The sequence below is a fragment of the Astatotilapia calliptera genome, chromosome 12 (genome assembly GCF_900246225.1).
Source record: "Astatotilapia calliptera chromosome 12, fAstCal1.2, whole genome shotgun sequence".
In the NCBI taxonomy this organism is placed as follows: Eukaryota; Metazoa; Chordata; class Actinopteri; order Cichliformes; family Cichlidae; genus Astatotilapia; species Astatotilapia calliptera.
Window position 1 is genome coordinate 3,424,514 of NC_039313.1, and position 20,459 is coordinate 3,444,972.

The 20,459-nt window shown below is 41.6% G+C and overlaps 1 protein-coding gene across 1 annotated transcript in view; it reads left to right on the forward strand.

Moving 5' to 3' along the window:
* The first annotated feature begins 1,340 nt into the window (after positions 1 to 1,340).
* Positions 1,341 to 20,459, forward strand: part of galnt9 (polypeptide N-acetylgalactosaminyltransferase 9) — a 106,889-nt gene continuing 87,770 nt past the window's right edge. Inside the window, exons 1-2 of the mRNA XM_026186141.1 lie at positions 1,341 to 2,480; positions 14,886 to 15,066. Coding sequence (XP_026041926.1) covers positions 2,240 to 2,480; positions 14,886 to 15,066 — 422 coding nt within the window. The 5' untranslated portion in view covers positions 1,341 to 2,239. The remainder of the gene's footprint in view (positions 2,481 to 14,885; positions 15,067 to 20,459) is intronic.

Sequence of the window (20,459 nt, forward strand, 5' to 3'; positions counted from 1 at the left end):
GCTTAGGCCTGCACGGTGCCTGAGGTGTCTGTAACAATGATTTCCCCACAGACTCTTTCTGCAAACTATGAATCAAAGCAGCACCTTGTGTGCACCTTATTATACATTCTATACAATGAAAATCCTTTTAAATGTCCTTGTTATGCAGACCTGGGAGCTGTAAGGCAATAGAAAGTATGCATCACCATCATCATCATCATCAGTATCATGACCACACAGGGAACAGTATGAGCCCTGCCTAAGCTTTGTTATTCTACCCTCTTAAAAAGAAAAACTATTTTGGAATGCAGGAGCTTTGTGGAACAAATGAACCTCTCAAGAACATTTGTGCCTAGACTTATATGACAAGGTCTCGTTCTTTGAAAACACTAAAAATAAAAGCCCTCAAATCTGCTCTCAGAAAATCAGAACCGATTCCATCTTGAAGACACGCACAATCAAGAAATGTGTATAAGTATAAAATAACTTACAAGCTCACGTTCATACCAAATGTCCTCCGACAAAGAAATGTGCAGACTATAGAGGCTTTAGCTACCCTGGCACTATCTCGGTGTACTGAAGCAGCAAACAAACTGAAGAGCACAGATCTGAGATCCTCTGGTGGGTGTGAAGTGGAATCAAAGTACTTCGGGCAGCCACTACCGTGTCTGGGTTTGCCTAATCAAGTAAAAGTACACAGAGAGCCCGAAGCTCTTTGTACGTGATTTACTGGAGCCATAATTCATTTGGAATTGGAGATGAGGAGCTGGCAATGGCAGGTTACAGTATGGAGTAGGAGTAATTTGAACTGAGTAATGATTAGAATCTGGATGGCTCTATAAAACAGATGTCCTTCAATATCTGTGGGTTTAGTGTGGAGTTTTAGTCACCAGTGTGTGGTTTTGCTTGATTGTTTTTCTTTTTTTGGTTGGCAAAACCTCAAATTCTCTCCTGAGAGTGGATTTGTATTATAATAAACAAATGTTGCATGCCTTTCTAATTCAAATATATACATATTTATTCTGTTTAGCTTGGCGTTAAAACTGTAGTCAAGCATGTGATTTGTGAAATGATCCTTATAGCCTACTTCTGAAGCAGAGCGTGTATGTATAGGAGTGCATGCATGCAACCTGAAACATATGTGCGAATTGGTTAACCTAAAGGCTCGGCCTTGTGAATAACATAGAAAAACCATTTAACACATCTTCACACAGATTTCCACAGCTCACCTGTACAGGGGGTGGGGTGGGGTGGTGTAGATTGCTCTACCAAGTGGAAGTACACGCTGCTTCCATGGTCGCGCTATTTATTTTATTCCGACACAACACTGCTTGTGAATATTCATGATTGTGTGCCTCTAAACGTCAGGACGCAGCGGTGGCTCTTCCTCCCTGACAGAGCGGGGAGACTGAGAGAGGAGCGACAGCATGCCAGAGCCCGGCTGCATCGCTCCCATCGACATCGAGCGTCGTTTGACTGCGTTTGAGGGCAAATCTGCTCTCAACTCATCCCACGGTGCAGCGCCAAGGGAGGCGGCGATGGTCTGACGGGACACAAACACAGAAAGAGACTCGGAGGCAGAGAGAGAGAGAGAGGAAAAGGGAGAGGGGAGAAAGAGAAACGCCGCTTTGTTTTTGAAACGCGCGCACACACACACGCATATATATATTTATTTATTTGTTCGACATAAGCGCATTTGGATTCATATTTGCAGAGCGGGACGGATCGGGTGACCACAACGCCTTTGAGGAAGGAGATGCCACAGAGCGGCGAGAGCTGTGTGACGCTTCAAAACCAGGGCTTTTCTTGCGCGATGGACGAGACATATTGATGCTAAGGAACTGGCGAATTACCACGTTGCGGAGGAGAGATGTTTTGCAACTGCCGGGGGCTGCTCGGGAGGATGAATGCCTCCCGTGGCGTCATTTCTCGCTTGTAATATGTAGGTGAAGCGAGTGCAGCTGTTTGTCGACTAGTGAAGCTCATAAAAGCATCGCTCGCTGGTTGGAGCCGAGCTCCGGGGACGCTACTAACATTTCCCACCTTGTAAGTTCTATGTGACCGGTGCGGTGTCCCACTACGGAGCTGTCCGTGGTGCTGAACGGATCTGCCAGCCCTTCGGGTCTCCACGAGTTGACCTTCTCTCCAGCGAGCACAGAAATCACCCCGCCGCAAGACACACTGTAAGGTGACAAAGGAGGCCACCACTCATGAGCTTTTGACGGGCTTGACTGAGTCAGCCAGACAATATTCTCCTTTCATGGCTGTGGCACGCAAAATCAAAACTTTGCTGACCGTCAACATCTTAGTGTTTGTGGGGATTATACTGTTCTCGGTGTACTGCAGGATCCAGGACCGATCCGAGGAGCTCATCCAGATAGGGCGTATTTCTGACCAGAGGCTGCGAGCCAGGAATGGCAAAGTTTCCAACTTGGTGGACAGGCAGTCAATTCTCCAGAGGCTGGAGAGGCTGGAGGATGTGGTCTACAACCAGCTAAACGGTAGGAAACTGAAGTTCTTAGTTGTTAAATCCGTGATCTATGAAAGCAAAGATTTTATATTTAGCACACAGGGAGTCCTTGTCAGCCAATTTATCGGGTAATAAGATGCGCTCAGGTGAGTTTGACCTGGACCATGACTCATGCATTTTATTTATTTATTTATTTATTGTCAGTCTAGCCTCATTTCTTTGGTAAAAGCGCTACACTGTCACATAAATTAATGGCTATAGTATCAGACTTGCGCATTAATAGGCTAATTATGCATTGTATACCTTTTGCATGTGCTTAAGCACAAATCGGTGTTAATGTACTTCCCTGTGCTGTCACTGACCTGTTGTAAACTTCACACGAATTTCTGATAATTATCGAGGTCGGTGCAGAATCGCACTTGGAGAAAGTCTGTACGCCAGCAGCATTCCTGCCATTTCACTGGAAGCATCGCTGGTGAGATATGCCAGGTTTAACTGGCAGTCTGCGTTTTGAAGGAGAGTCTAATGTACTACCTGTATAACACAATGACAGACTTTTACAGGATTTCATTACACGGGCATTAGTCTGTGGGTCAGATCTGGTCTTTTTGACCACAGCAGAAATCCTTTTAAATCAGGTTAAGTCTTACTCTGCCTTACTGTTTTATTTAATACATCTATGTGTTTTAAGCAGGAGAAGGTCGTGGTGAGTGAGTGGGCTTCAAAAGATTCATGAAATGAATGAGGCATGACTACATCAGCCTCAGCCTCTATGTTTATGTGTACTTCATATTTACATGCACACTTTCTACCAGTACTTTTTATTCTCATGAGCATCATTTTTCTTAAGGGAATTTCTTCAATTCTGATTCAAATGTTAAATAGGAGTGAATGGGCTTTTTGGTCAAGGGTTACGCAACCACACATATAACCTATTTAAACGAGTTTAGCTAAAATATCCAGTGTCTTTTGCATTCCTGTAAGCGACTCTGCACCAAAAATATCTTTGAGTACTAAATAATATTTTGGCTTTTTTTTTTTTTTTTGCAATGAAAGAAACAGATTTCTTGAATTAAACGTTTTGTTTTTTTTGTTCCAGAGTGCTCACTCACATAATAAGGGATAAGTGGGATCACAACTAATATGTTCTCACATCCTGTGATTACCACAGGAGTGCTTTTCTACCGTGCATCATGAACCGTACCAGATGCATCAGCATGAAGTGGCTGACTTGATGATGACTCAGTGACTGCTAAACTTCAGCCTTTTGAAGAGCGCATCCAGTTTGGAACTCTGTATTCACAGTTATTTGGGCAACCTCTTCTCTCACTAGTACAGGAGGGATCTGTTTTTGATCCAGTGATGCCTCATCTACAAAGACTCTTGTTTTCAAGCCAAATAATGAGAAGGCTGCATGGTAGACTGTTACACTGAGTTACTGATTTGTTATTTGACACTATAGCTAAGGCTTAATGATAGAGAGCAAAGATTTCATCATAACCTTTTAATAGTCAGCCTCCTGAAAGCCGTTTAACCCAGAAATTTTACAATAAAGACATAAACAATTTGAAGAAAGTAAGCATGTCTCTTTTGGCACTGAAGTTGCATCATTTTATCTTAATTCTATGGAGAAAGATTAAGAAGACAAGGTGGGGCACTCCATTCGACTGTTTTCTCTAAGACCCTCACCAATGAATATTATTTTTTAACATTGTTTAGTAATTTGGAACAGGTTTTATCCTATATTATCAACATGTGATTAACTGCCTGATAATTACCTGTGTATTGATTCTATTTAAGCTAAGTGTGAGTATTGCTGTCATTTGCGGTCCTGCTACTTTCTCTCTGCGCCGCATTCTGTTTTGCTTCTGTGTGCGACTTGAACAGCAAAACAGGGACACACAGTTTTGTTTTTGTAAATTTTAATAGGTAGAGCCTAGCCATTGCTTCAGGCACTTTAAATTTTCAGATGCACTCATATGATTTAGTTTATCCTCTCTTAGCACCATGCTGTGTTCAGGAACATCCTGATGTACAAGTGAAGCAATGTGCATAAGTGTGTTGTCCTCTCCCTTCCCCACTCCTGCTTAACATGCACACATTTTAAGTGGTACAGGGCTTTCTAGTGGATGCTGTGGCAGGAGTGTGAGGTGGGAATTAATTTGCATATTCATAGATCTGTGCATACAAAATGAGGTAACGATGTGGAATTACATCAAGACCATTTCAAGGCAAAAAGAGGTTATTTTCGTAGAAAAAAAATCTAAATATATATTTTTAATGATCAGAGATGAGTTTTCAGGTATTTCGTGAATGCAGAGGGACTTGTCGAGTTAGATGGTGAACGAGGACCCCAGATGGAAGCAGCAATCAAAATGAAACCAACCTTTTATTGGAGGCAAAACAGCAGAAAGAAAGAAAAACTCCATGAACCAACATAGGAAGATTTAGGGGTTGCTCTAATAACTAGGAATCTGGCATAACCAGGGGTGTTCTTGGTGACTGTGGTCCCAACGTCAGATCGTCATTGAGCTCCTCCTGTGTAGTCTTGTGCTAATCCAACACCTTGTATTCCATTCCAGCCTTGTGCAAGTCTACAGTCTTGTCCCTGATGTCCTTTTACAGCTCTTTGGTCTCAGCCATGGTGGTAGAGAGGTTGGAATGAAAGAAATTTGTTCTATGGACAAGTCTGCTTTATATATATATAAGGAGCTAAGGAGATCATGAGAATCTGTATTGATTGATTCATTGTAATCTCTGTGCCACAGGGACACACAGCCAATCCATGGGAACCAGAATTCAGGATGGTTTGTAAGGGATCAAATACTTAATTTACTTACTGACATTAAAATTTGCATTGTGTTGTTTTATGGATATTCGCTCTCTCTCCATTAATATGAAACAACAATAAAAATGAGAGACTGTTAAGGTCTCTGTAAAAGTGTGCAAACTTACAAAATCAGCAGGGGATCAAATAATTATTTCCCCCACTGAAGACAGGATGAAAGTGAGACAGTCAATACAGCAGAGTATCACTGCTACTGGGCATGAGCACACAGTGTCTGCACAGATCTTGCTGACTGTGGGACTCAAGGTCAAGCAATAGGCTTTTATATCTACACAAAATGCACTTTTCAGATTCTAAAGACGAGCTGCTGTCCCAGCTGAAGAAGTACGAGATGTACGTTGTCTCATTCCATGAGTGCGACGTATATTTGAGTCTTTGAATGCTGACTATCTCCTGGAAGGCGTGTTTCCTCTAATGCTAGGCATGCGCTGTCAAAAGAGTCATATCAATTTCATAAAATATTCTCAGACCTGACTTGTCTTTGCTGTTGCACTGCTGAGTCCAAGTATCTGGAGCACAATTTGCAGGTTTTTCACAAGTGTGCTGAAGAGGGGAACAAACCACAAAGTGCAGAGCTGGCACAGTTCCCTGCCTGCCAGGTATCATACAAAATATGACAGAACGAAAGCATTTTTTTGACCTTGGAGTGAGATTCTTTGATTAACAATGACACTGAGTGTCAGGCTGTTACACTGGATTTCAAATGGAGCGTCACATGACAAGTTGCTGAATTCAACTGCAAAAGTGCTGCTGTACAGAGTGACAAATGCAGATGTATTACTTGTAAATAATCTCTATGCGGTCCAAATCATAAACATCAATCCGTTTCGGTATAGTCATTTGTCTTAAGCAGAAGCAGGAGCGCACAGTGGATGGATGCTGACTGTCACAGGCCTTGCATGGTTTTTCACAAACTGTATTCTATGGCCACTGGGGATAACTATGGTGAGAGGACTCAACGCGCCAATAACTATTATCATGTCCAGCAGCGATATTAAGTAATCGCCCATTCCTCCTGTTGTTTATTGCCTACCTATGGCATGCCATGGGATATGCAGTACAGTCCAATTAGATTTGAAGGACATAAAGAAGCCAGAGAATTCTTATTTCACGGTTGCCTGAAGAACGAGCACTAGACTCCCAACAAGAAAACAACGGTCAAGCTTTTCCAGCAGCCCATTCTGTGCAGAAATGAGTAACATGAGGGTTATCAGCAGCATTGCTCTGCTGTGGATGCCACCAGCTTTGAGCAATCAGATGAGAGGTTTTAAGCTTGTTAACAAGCTTATGAAGTAGTGTTTTCGACTTAAGTACAACATTAGCACCGGTAAATACTTCCTTGCAGGTACTTAGCTGCTGAAGCCCTCTAAGTCTTACTGACTTAAATGCACACTATAGCCAGATATTGATGGACATTTAGAGAATTTCTTTTGACACTGTTAACATGTTTTATTTGGGGTGTTTTGGTCAATATTGAGATGGAAATCTTTTACTTTAGAGTTAGACATCCATCATGAAGTCCTAAATTTCAGTTATTGTAGGGAGGGGGAAAAGAAGCGCATGATTGCAGGATTAATTCACCCAGTGGAAAAGTTGACTGTGACTTTTAAAGTGTATTTGGGAAAGAAACGTCGATTGATTGATAGATATTCTATGTCAGTTTTGGCACAGCTGGAACAACTGCAAAAACAAACTAATTTGAATTATGTACTGTTCCCATTCACATGCTATATCATTTTGGCATTTATGAGATGTAGTGCACAGTGTTGTAGGACTGTCAGCATAAGTATTCTGAAAAAAAATGTTCTGAGAAAACTGTGTGTCGAAAGCTAAATACAGCTCAACTTCAAGTAATATGTTTTGAGCTTTAAACTATTAAGTCCACTCTTCTTTACGACATTGCTTCAGTTCATTGAGGTTTGAGGCTCTCACGGTCCCACCACAGCATTTCAATCAGGTTGAGGTCTGGACTTTGACTGGGCCATTGCAGCAGCTTGATTATTTTCTTTTTCAGCTGTTCTGCTGTAGATTTCCTGCTGTGCTTGGGATCACTGTTTACACTACAATCATTAGAATACTTTGATATACACTGAAACTCATGGTCCACTCAATCACTGTAAGGTGTCCAGGTTCTGTGACTGCAAAAACGCCCGAGATCTTATAAAGTTCTAAAAAGATATAGTAAATCTGATCTCATTTGCAGTTGAAGATGTCAACAGTTTTTTTTAAATGTCTCTTCCTTTGCTTTTTGAAGGTAGAGGAAGACGCAGCACTAATGAAACATTAGCTTATTTCAACAACTGAATTAAAATAATTTTTAATAATAAAAGTAATACATTTTATTAAAAGCGCCTTTCAAGACACTCAAGGACACTTAACAATAGAGTAAAAACACATAATAGAACAAGGACAGAACAAAGAACAATAAAAACAAGATCAAATAAACAACCAATAAGTTCACAGTGAATATGCAAACGTGAACAGATTTTTAGTTGAGATTTAAACTGGGGGAGAGGACCAATGTTTCTAATATCCAGGGGTAGGGAATTACACAGCCTGGGAGCAGAGAAACTGAAAGCTCTGCTTCCCATAGTGCTGAGGCAGAAAGAAGTGCAGCAAGTTGAATAGAAAAAGAAGATCAAGTGAGTGGGCAGAAGAGGTAGTTCTAAACAGGTCAGAAAGGTAAGGAGGAGCAAGGTTATAAAGGGGCTTGAAAGTGAACAGAAGAAGCTTGAATACTATTCGGAATTTCACAGGGAGCCAGTGAAGTTCCTGAAGGATAGGGGTGATGTGCTAGTAGGAGGGGTTCTGCTAATAATGATGCCGATGAGAATTTCAGTTTTGTACTCATTGAGCTTAAGAAAATTAGAACTGAACCAGAATTTTAATTCGCATAAGCATTGTGTAAGAGAAGGTCAAGGTCAAGGTCAAGTGGCTTTATTGTCATCCCAACCATGTGCAGTGGTACAGTACACAGTGAAACAACGTTCCTCCAAGAACATGGTGCTACATATGACATATAACAGACAATTGACACAGGAATACATAAAGTGCAATGTGCAAAATTGCAAAAAAAACTGCAAAAATTGCAAACAAAACAAAGAGTGCAGCACCAGACAGAAGAGAACAGACACGAGACGATGCAGACACAGCAGTGCAATAGAAATTTGCAAAAGACTGAGTGCTGTGCAAAAAGTAACTTGGTGTATGAAGGTGTTCCTGTATGTATGTATGAGATTGTTCAGATAAGTGCTTGCTAGTGACTTGTATGATGTTTACGAATGTATGCGTGTGTTTGTCAGTCCAGTGGGAGAAGAAGGTGGGAGGGAGGAGTCCGGCCTGCAGGAGAGATATAATTGAGTGTCATCGGCAAAACAATGAAAGTGAAGATCAAATTTAAGGAAAATGGTACCAAGAAGAAGAAAATTTATTATGAAGGGAAGAGGGCCTAAGACTGAACCTTGGGGTACACCAGAAGTTACAAGGAATAAACAAGAGTGGAAGGAGATATGATTGGAATCAGGCTAGGTGTGATGCCAAGAGAGGAAAGTCTGTTTAGCAGGATGGAGTGAGAGATAGATCCAAAAGGACGAGAATGTTGAGAAGACCAAAGTCAAGTTAGTGACTTTAAGTAAAGCGTTTCTGTACTGTGACATGAGCGGCTTTTGGTCATATTTGGTATCAAGTAAAACAAACTACAAGTGCTTATATTTTGCAAAACAAACACACAGCTTCAGCTGTTACATTCAAACTGTTCAGCTGTTTTTACATAAACCCGTACAGAGCGGTTCAGTGTGGGGAGATTTCCAGAGCTTGACAATTGCTAAGCTGCTTGGATAACTATTGTTCCGAGAGGGGCTATAGTCAGTCAGCAATTGCAAGATTAAGCTATTTAAAAATAGGCTTATACAACACATCAATATTTATATATTTGGCTATTTTCATTCTGATTGTCTTACTTGGATTGGACACCAATGAAAGTACCTGAAAGCCATTTGATTCGCTGCCTCTCTTCTTTTATCACCTTAGAGCAGAACTGCTCTAAAAATAAACTTCTTAAAAAAACAGACATTGGTGTTAGAGAGCCCGTGTACTGCTATTGTGTCTACTCCTTTTCTCTGACCATCACTGGAAGCATCATTGTCTAAGCTCAGCTGTCCCACAACTTACAGGCACACTGAGGCGCTTGTCATCAGCCATGCATGTCACTTCCTGTCTTTCCTCACTGCGTAGGAGCTGATGGGCTGGCAGCCTCGCGGGTCCAGCTGTAGCACCAGATATGCTTCTTATCTATATGCCCAATTATAGGGAAAAATCTAACGCTGTTTATAGGCCAAGCCAGCTCAAACAAAGACTTGATGAGGATGGAGAAACAGCCCTCTCACTCCCCTCCACGCTGGCAGGCGCTTGGCACTCAAACTCAATTTTAATGATACGTATCATGGTGCGCGTATACGTTTTGCAGCGTGTAATGGTGGTGGCTGCAGGGACATCACATCTCTGCGTGATGAATCCTGATGAAATGAATTATATTATAATAATGACATGTAGATGAGGCGCTGGTTGACAACACAGTTTCAGAAACAGATAACAATCAATTCTGCTCAGCCTTGAGGAATCACGATAACGAATTCAGCGGCTCACCTGACAATCAGCAGGCAGCCGCAGATAATAATGTCAATTTCAGATGGAGCGAGCATCCCTCTTATTTATACTGCTGGCTTAGAGTCATGCAGTGATTACATTACCAACATTTAATGATGATATCCAGTGACTGAAGGGCATAGGCCAGTTTGCCAGGCTGGATAACTGATCATGTAAATTTTCTTCATGATTTCTTGATGCAGAACAACTCCTACATCCTACGGAAAGGAGCTCCTCGTGACTGGGTCCCGTCTCAGTGTTGTAACATTCTGACACACTTCAAAGACTTTTTGCTATTTTTCCATCGACGACCTTGTTCTTGCTTCATTTCATTGCACACTTTTAACCCGACCAACACGGCAGTAAACATGAAATTTTCAATGATTTATTTTATGCTTTATATCTGGAGTACATGAGCTATTGTCAGTGCTTTTGCATGTTTAGAGATAACTTAGTGGTCTAATTGGTATCAATTTCCAAATCGGAGTTCTCATCCTCTTAAGATGCCTGGCTCCCAGATTTAAACCAGTGCTTCTCCCAGCTCTCAATGTTTCATAGATTTGTTTTGGCCTTTGAAGACTTTAAATCTCTTTAGAATGAGTTATTTTCCTCCTCTTCAAGAGTCCACAGAAATCCTCCACCTCCCCTCAGCATCAATATTTAGAACTCTGCTGCATCACTTTGGACACACTTAAAACCACTCATGCTCTTAAATCATTTATTAAAAATGGGGTCATCTTTGAATTTGAGACTCTTTCTTGTAAAGGCCACATTGGAATCATTCTGAAGGTTGTTAGATAATTTATAACTGTTGTGGCTCTTACTGTATCATGTCAGATGGTTTTGGACAAACCATTGAGGGTTGAGAGGAAAGAGCTCAGAGACGGATACAAGCTGGGACACAATGAGACTGAAACCGGTGCATGTCGTCGCAGATGAGCCACATTGCGCTGATCCTTTGGATGGGAGTGAGGCCTGAGAGGGAGAAGCAGATGCTGGGCTGTAATTGCCTCAAAGTAAAGTTGTGAAAGTGCAACGGCGCTGCTTGAAGGGCTACTACCACTTTAGAAACAGTGAACGGGAGAGAAGCTCACGGAAAATGTGAAATAAATTTTCTTTATGCTGAATTATTAGTTTTCATTCCCTAGAGTTTCACATTGTGTTGTGAGCTTTTAGTCACTGTCCTTTTTTCCTTTTTTTGACCAGAATACAAGAGCCTACTAGCTGGATGCTTTTATACAAAGTACCCCGCAGGATCATGTGTACATACATTTTTAACTTGTGTAGCTGCTGTGGCAGGAGAGCTTTTAGTCCTCACAATGTTGGTACCATGCTCTACCCACAGACAAACAGTCTAGGTATTTCTTTCAGATAAGCTTTCTATCTGAAAGCAGTCCATTTTTGGAAAGAAAATTTGCTGTGCAACAGAAGTATGTGGCTTTTGCCCTTGATAAATGTATGCATATTCAAGTGATTACTTCCAAACCAATTTTACACAAATAGACTCCAAACTCTAGAAAACCTGATGAATGAATCAATGCCAGTGAAAGCTATTTTATTATATGAAGTCATCTCTGGAGCAACATCAAAACAGCAGCTAAATTTAAAAAGAAAATCTTCAATAAAGATATTAAAGCTTGTTGCGGTACAGTTTACATGTCAGCAATCCAACCTTTTGCTAAAACGCTAAAAGACAGACAGCGGCGGATCAGACTTTAAGGTCTCATCCCATAAAGGAACCTTCAATCAGACCGAGGCAGCTGTAGACAGGAGGGAAGCAAAAAATAACGCAGTGACCAGAAAACAAAGCTGGCAGGAGTTGTCCTGCTTCCAAGACACACGCAGAGACAGAGAGGCCCTCCAGACTTGAGACTCTGGCTCTGGAGGCTATCTGTGTTATTGTGTGACACAGGCAGCTATGACAGATGGCTTGTCCGTGACGTGAACCCCACCCATACTTGTCAAAATGCCACCACATTGGCTGGTGTCGGGCATGCTAAATCCCTCTCGTGGGAGAAGCCAGTTTCCAACCATTCAGCTCCAATTACAAATCTTCAGTCGCACCCGAGGATTTGAGGCCATCCAAATATGGTGATTACTCCTCAGTTCCTGGAGGGGGTGAAGCTGAGAGCTGAGCTCTTCATCGGTATGCGCTGTTTGCTTACTGTCTGTGTGTCCATCTGTTGATACGGAGAACAGACGCAGCTCGATTATTCTGTGGAGGCCACAGTGGAAGCTTGGCTCGCATAACAATTATCTGACATTATCCCACAGTTTCATGGAATTTTAAATAGTCAAACAATAGTGAAGGCTGGCACGGACGCATGACAACATGTCCTTATAACAGTCTCTTTGTAGTTTAGACACTGCACAAAAATTATTTTTGGAGGGTGGGCGCTGTTAATGGGAGTTTTGCAATGCGGGCATTTTAATTTTCCCATGGCAAAGACTTATATTGTATTTCTCCCCAGAAAAACACTGAATATAAAAATCGCTATTTTACAAACATGGAGATTGCTTGCACCATAAAAATTGCAGTGTTTGTAAGCCTATAAATGAGGACAACAATTATGTCCTCATATTAAGATTTTATTTTCCTGTGATGTCATCAAAGCATTACTATGTGCAATTAAACGTACAGTGCAGAGTTCTCCAACCTGATGACAGATTTTCAGCAGAGCCAAAATGCTTCTAGTAATGGCTAAAGTGGAAATAAAGCTGGCTCAGGGCAGCTGCTTGTGACCCAGGAGGGTTTGGATTTTCAAAAGTCAGAAACTCGGTCCCCACCTCAGTATTTTACAGTACTGTGGAGGTCTGCACTTTTTCCCCCCCTCAGCCGAGATGTCACTTTTGACACCGCACAGCATTTTTCTCCATCCCTTTCTGAAAATGTCAGTGTCACAGCACCAAAGCGACGGCTCGTTAAACACAGTCATGAGTCATTTTAATAAGAGCAGAAGGGCGGTTTGAGTCCGGCGCTGAATTTAGCTGTGTTAGACCGAAGGAGCATACTGTAACACGATTGAGGCTGAGCGAGAATGGGCTCCCATTCACTGCTAAGCACGCAGCCAGGCAATCTGGCCACTCTTTGGGCTCTTTGTGAGATAAAAGGACCTGCATGGAACAAGCGCTGTTTGAATAACCACTCCACGGTCGTGGTACTGCTGCACACATGCTCCCAGAATGCTTCTATAATTAGCTGAATAGAGCCATTAGGTGTTCAGTGCAACATCTGGTGTGGCCTTGTTGAATCAAAGGTTTCTGAAAGAATCAGCCATTTTAAATCTACAAGAACAAACTAAGACTTCAAGACAGAGAAGTTGTGTATGATCAAATATTGTTTATACAAATTGATTTTGTTTTACATCTATGCTACCACCAGCTGTTCAGCTGATTCACACATATATAAAATCATGCATACAGTCATTTCACACATGCTAGCAAAGCCGCGAGCTACCACGTGTGTTCTCTAAGCAAATTAAAAATAGTACAATGAGAACAAATGCTTATGTGATGTGTTTGCAGCAGTCCACACACATTCCACATCGGAGATTAACCTCAGCTTTATACCGGATGCAATGTCAGGCTGAAGATGGAAACTGAGTGCAACAGCTTGACAACAACTCCACGGTGATCATGCCAGATTTGAATTTGTTCCAGATTGTTTTTTGCCGATATTTCAGTAGGATTGCAAGTTTTTTTTTCTTCCTGTGAAGGTTTTGCTTCGGTTATTTCTCGTATCATTTCAGATAACTGGTATCAACCTCAGACAGAGTTATTAATTAGTCTGCCATCTTTGTGATCTTAATTAAAAGGAAACCTTCTTTGAGTTCTCATGCAATATGGGGAGGAAAAGGAATGCTTCTGAAGTCTGAAAACTGCAGACTAGTGCAATGGTTTGCAAGAAGCGTGAAAACCATTGATAGTTTATAATAACTGGAAAGAAATCCCAGAACTCTAAGATGTGAGGGGTTTAAAGACACACGAATTTGGTCAAATTAACACTATTGAAAGTTTTGCTGTTTTAAAAAGCAAAGAAACAAGTATCTGAAAGTGATTTGCCGACTGCATTTCTCACTGGAGTCTCAAGGAGGTCCCGATGAAGGAACCTCCAAAGTCTGATCCATCTCTGTTGTCATGATTTTTTTAAAGTTGTTTATGATGTGGTGCTGATGTTTTTAAAGCGCATCCTGCATATTTATCTGGAGCATATTGTGTTTTGGATGTTGTTAAAAAGGCATCCACACAATAATTAGATCCAGGGAGAGTTATTCACAAAATTCTAAACTCTATCTGTTGTCTCTGTAGTAGTAATTTTAGGTTTTTATTTATTTATTTTGTTGTCTGTCAAACACTGAATCGAGAGCCTTTTAACAATAAAAGGAGGAACATTTTAATCTGAATGTACAAACAAAAAGACAACGCACATCTAGCTTTGTAATACGGAGCTTTGATTTGATGACATCAAAGTGATATGCATTAATAAAATGGTAACTTGTACAAAACGCATCTGCAACCCAGGTAAAACTATAATCATTATCCTTCTCAGTGTGGGTTTCAGAGAGTTTTTCCTTTCACACTTGATTAACCACTGACAGTTTCATGCCCGCTGTTCCATATGTGACCTAAAGTTGTGTATAAATTCTGTCTGGTGTCTGTTGTAGAGTTGGCCGTTCTGCCACGGTGTCTCTCAGCTTCAGCTCTTCTTTGCTCTTCCCTGTGACGGTGTGTCGGTGTGGGTGTTTTGCAGCTTCTTCATTGACAGACACTGTAATGGTACCCTATGGATTCCTGGGTCTCAGAGCTGCTGTGCACCAGTTTCTTCACACTGCTAGGCAATGTCAATCACCTGCCCCCTCTTCTCACCTCTCTATGTCTGCTCTGTGTTGGAATTCATGGCTACATCTGTATAATTGTCTGTCGCATGTGTTATTTTCTTGGCAGGTTTAGCAAAGCCCATGGGGCTGGTAGAAGGGCCCGGAGGCCTCGGCCAGGGGGGAGCTGCTGCCACTCTGGGAGAAGATAGCCGCGATGTCGAGAGGAAGTACGAGGAGTATGGCTACAATGCTCAGCTCAGTGATCGTATCTCCCTGGACAGGAGCATCCCAGACTACAGGCCTAAGAAGTATGTCTGCCTGTGTTTCTGCTCATTTTATGTCATGTACATTCTTCTTCCAGCTACAGCTCTACACCTGTTTCTTTCCCCCTGTGGCTGGCTCTGTAGCCTTCAAAAAAAGACTTGTTTTAGGTTTGGTTGGCTTTATTTTTTTACTGCATGAAATGTAAGGCAGAACTTACATTATCATTGAGTGCACTGTGCATTTATCCTCATCCACTTCTTTTATTTATTTATTTATGTTTTGCTTATCCTCTGCGACATTTACTGTGCAAAGTTGAAACAGACCACCATGCAACTAGTGTTAGAATTGATAAACTGTACAAATATAGCCTGAGCCTGAGGATTAGTGGATTTTGCAAGAGCTTCTTGCAGGTTCAGGTGAGGTCAAAAGTGCAGGGAACAGTCATGTCTTTGTAATACTTTCTTCAAGTCAGAAAGTCACATGTGGATGTGTTCTTACTTTTACATATTTTCTTTTTCATGCATGCAGCAGTAAAACGACTAGCGGCCATATGAGTTGACTCAGCTTCTGGGTGCAGGCCTCCACTGTTTTAGATGTTTTTGAATAGACAGCTTTGTGTCAGCAGTATTTCTGTGTAGCATGTCTTTAAGCTAAGGGTTTAAAAGCTCACAGTGTACACTACAGCCTCCAGGCTCACTCTGTCCTGAACATCAAAAATTTAAACACCTCAGAAAGAAGCAGTCTTAGGCTAAGTTGTAGCATTTCCACATATTAAATACTGACCCCCTGGATCTTCACCTTAGCTGATGTTTTTCCTGTTTTGTGTCTTTTTTTCCTGCCATAAAATGGTATTGGTCTGTGCTGTTCAGGGACCCAGGTGCAGCAACCTTTAGCATGTTTGCTTTTGAGAGCAATTTAACTGTAAATGTATATTAGCCATATAATAGCTCTGTAGATTACACAGATTTTATATATAGTCATGCAATAGACTGGCAAACTGTCCAGGGTGTACCACACCTCTCGAGCACCTCTGAAGCAGAAGAAAATGGATGGATGCATAGAGTCTGTGGAAGCTAGCAATGAGGTAACAGATCATTATATATGAACTAGCCGAACTTAACTAAGCCTCTATAGCATGCTGTTATATAGTTTTAGCTCATATTTTTTTAGATCGATAGATGTAGCAGTGCTGTACATTTTTTTTTTTTTTTTGGTTTTCTGACGTTATATAATCTTTGATGTCAATTAGCTAGCTGACGTAACATCTAACGAACTCAAGCTACCAAATCGTCTTTTTAGTGTATGCCTTGACATTATGCTTTGTTGTTACACCTGGAAAAAATGGCACAGGGATCATTTCACTGGAGTCAAAAGAATTTGGACCATTTTTAACCTTCAGTAGTTTCTCAGTGATTGCTTAATATTAGGAATTGAAGGAGGTTTTGGAAAGAAACTAGCTAATCACGTCAAGATAAAAAGCCAATTCCACTGCCAGCATGCACGTATAAGCTTAAGGTGAGACGCAGCATGTTCCATCAAAGTGTACTATTATGTATTTTCAGGACTTCTTCCACAAGACACTGGACCCTCTGTACTTAGTACCTGCTGTAGGCGAGTTGAGGAGGTGTCATGTAGGCCAGAAACTGTCTCATGCCAGTTTTCATATTAAATAGAAAACTGCGAATGTCACTCTTGTAAATTTAATGGCAACCAGCGGGAGAAATACTGTGGTTTATATCATTAATTTTGCACTGACTGCACTGAATGTCCTATTAGCACATGGCATGTAGTAAACTTGCCCCGAATTTAAATGAGGAGGCAAGTTTCCTCCGCTTTCCTCTTTCTCTACCTGTGTTTATGTGTCCTTATATAAATGCATGTATTTTCACAATTCTTCACCCTCATATACCCATATATATACACAAAGACATTCTCAGACTCCAAAAATAAATACACAATGTCAAACTAGATACAGCTTTTGTCATTTTTATTTTATTTTAGAAACTGCATGAAAATCAATGCAGTGGAAAGTGAATGCAGTTTTTTTTTCCTTTTCTGTTTATGTCACTGAAGTCGCACTTTGGAGAACAATAGAAACATCAAAGCGGTGCTCTGAGCATGTGAAAGAATTGTTTGGAGGGATAAAATATTGTGTGTGCAATCAACACAACACTGCAACAGCCAGGATTGTTGTGGCACTAGTGATTGTGGATTTCTTTGCTGCCTTCACACGTTGTCTTTCTAGTGTTTTTGTCCAGAAGTTTTCAGCTTTTTTAAGGCTCGTACAAAGCCTTTGAGGAGATTTCTGCCTCGGACTTCACAGCTGCACTGCTTTAGCGCAGGGACCTTGTTCTAGTCCCCCTTTTAAAGTGATGTGACACCAAAGCTAATCTAGAGCTGGTTGTATGACTAAGACTTCAGTTGCTGTAATGTACACTAAATCTAATGAACTTATATGAGCAGTGACCTGGAGAACATTGTATACATCAACCCACAAATCAGAAAGTAGTAGGTACTTATTGTTTCTCTGCAGCGTGTGATTACAGTTTATTAAATGAAATTAAAATTATTAACATCTCGCAACTATCACGTGTTAATATTATGATAAAAGACTTTTTGCCTCATCTTTTCTGCCTGGTAATTGTTACTCGTTGTTGAAGGTTGAGTTGCAGTTTAATGATGCAATAATTATGATAATGAATAATGCTGAATCTTTTTTTTTAATGCATTTGCAGCTCCTGAGCTTGTTTTAGGATCAGAGGACAGAACCTATGAAGCAGTAAAGTTTGGCGTGCTTTGGGGTCTTTTTGTGACAGAAATTACATTTTCAGCAAAACTGTCTAAACACTGACACGCATATCACTTCTTTTGACTGTATTAGTAACATGACATAGGGTTAGCCATACAGTGTGTCAGTCACCTGTCACAACCAATAGAAGCATGCCTTGAATCATACCAGTGGTAGACTATATAGATCAAATGTTAGGAAATACTGTATGGGAATAATATTCATGTATCTGTTTCATTTCTGTTTGGTTACAGATTCAAAAACAATATACATTAGGTTGATTAAAAAACAGTAAAAAAAAAATACAAGATTTTCACTTTTATAGATGCAATAAATAAGTTTCAAGGGTCTCCTGTCTTAAAGTACAACACATTGTAACCTCATCTTTGTATGCTCCCTACATGGACTCTTGTGTAACCACTTCACCTTCTTTTCGCTGACCATACTTATAATCAGTGTTGGTCAAGTTACTTGAAAAAAGTAATCAGTAACTAATTACCGATTACTTCCCCCAAAAAGTAATCCCGTTACTTTACTGATTATCTATTTTCAAAAGTAATTAATTACTTAGTTACTTAGTTACTTAGTTACTTTTTAAAAACACGATTTACAACCTGAGTAGGTGATAAAGCGATAGATCTTTCAGCCCAGTTCTACTTTTTCTGCATAATCCATCATACAAAATGTGATCAAATGGAAAAGTCTCTTTTTAAAACTTGTTTTATTAGTTTTAATCTTTTAACTTTATGCATCAAGCAAACATTTAATTATATGCAACATTCTCTGACTGGAAGAAATGTGTTTAATATTTAAACTTATTTTCTGCACATTCCAGCACATAATTTTTTTTGTGTGTTTACACTCACTCTTTCAAATGGATGCAAGTAAAACAGCAGAAAATAAATCACATCAAAGACTCAGCGGTCCTGTTGCTCTATTTTCACCTGTACTAAGACAAAATGGCGCCGGTGAGGTCGGCTGCCGTGCTGGATGCTCTGCCCTAACTTCTCCACTTTTTGCAGTTTTTCGTCACTTTTTGCTATATCTGCGATAATCTTGCATGGGCATCATGCAAAACACACAAATCCGCTACAGTAGAGACACTTTGGTTTCTATTGGTCTGCAGTACACGAACATTTCACCATGTTTAACTCCGGACCCAACCTGGCCAAAGGAGATCCTGAGAGAGAACAAAGGACGCGACCCTAAGCGACGGCCTCGAGGTAAAAGAGCCGGCATCAGGAACAGGCTACGGGCTCGCGCACACCGCGCACCCATGCCCAGTATCCTGCTAGCCAATGTTCAATCCATCGAGAACAAGCTTGATGACCTCAGAGCCAGAATCAAGTTCCAGAGAGACATTCGGGACTGCAACCTCCTCTGCTTCACCGAGACTTGGCTGAACCCAGCGATACCAGACCACGCTATGCAGCCGACGGGGTTCTTTTCAGTTTACCGCATGGACAGGACAAAGGAGTCGGGGAAGAAAAGAGGTGGTGGAGTGTGTTTGATGGTGAACAACAGATGGTGCGACAGCACAAACATCTCCCCACTCACACGCTCTTGCTCGCCCAATCTGGAGCTTTTGATCGTTAAGTGTCGCCCTTTCTATCTCCCTCGGGAATTCACTGCGGTCATTGCCTGCACTGTTTACATTCCGCCTCACGCGGACTCGGACACTGCCTTATGTGAGCTACATGAGGCTCTCACACATCAACAAACACTTCACCGAGATGCCGCACTCATTGTTATGGGAGATTTTAACAGAGTGAATCTCAAACGGACATTTCACAACCTTCACCAGCACATCAACTGCCCCACCCGGGGCACGAGGACATTAGACCACTGCTACACCCCGTTCAAGAACTGTTACAAGGCTCAACCCCTGCCGGCATTTGGAAAATCGGACCATTCCGCCATCTTCCTCATACCAGCTTACAAACAAAGGCTAAAGCAGCAACCACCAATCAGGAGGGAGGTTGCTCGCTGGACGGACCAATCGGTGGCCGCGCTGCAGGACGCACTGGATGACGCAGACTGGGACATGTTTCGGCGCAGCTCTGATGACATCAACATGTTTACGGAAGTGGTTGTGGGATTTATCAGGAAACTAGCGGACGACACAGCAGGAAGAACTATCATCCGAACGTTTCCCAACCAGAAGCCGTGGGTGGATAAAAACATCCGCGACGCTCTGAGATCACGCACCGCTGCCTACAATGAAGGGCTTGTCTCCGGTAATATGGACCTATACAAGGCTGCGTCCTACAACGTGCGCAGCGCGGTCAGAAAGGCAAAGCGGAGCTACGGGGAAAAACTAGAGTCACAGCTACGACAGTGCGACTCTAGGAGCCTGTGGAAAGGACTGCGGACTATAACGGACTATAAACGACCAGCTTCTTCAATGATGAATGCCGATGCTTCACTGGCTGATGAGCTGAACACATTTTATGCTCGCTTCGACGCCGCAGCAATTAAAACAACAAAAGGCTGCGCGCGCTCGGAGTGCACCAGTGAAGAAAATGCATTCGTCATCACAGAGCATGCCGTGAGGAACACCTTCAGGAGGGTGAACACCAGGAAGGCAGCAGGACCAGATGCAATCCCTGACCGGGTCCTTAGAGCCTGCGCTGATCAACTAGCACCGGT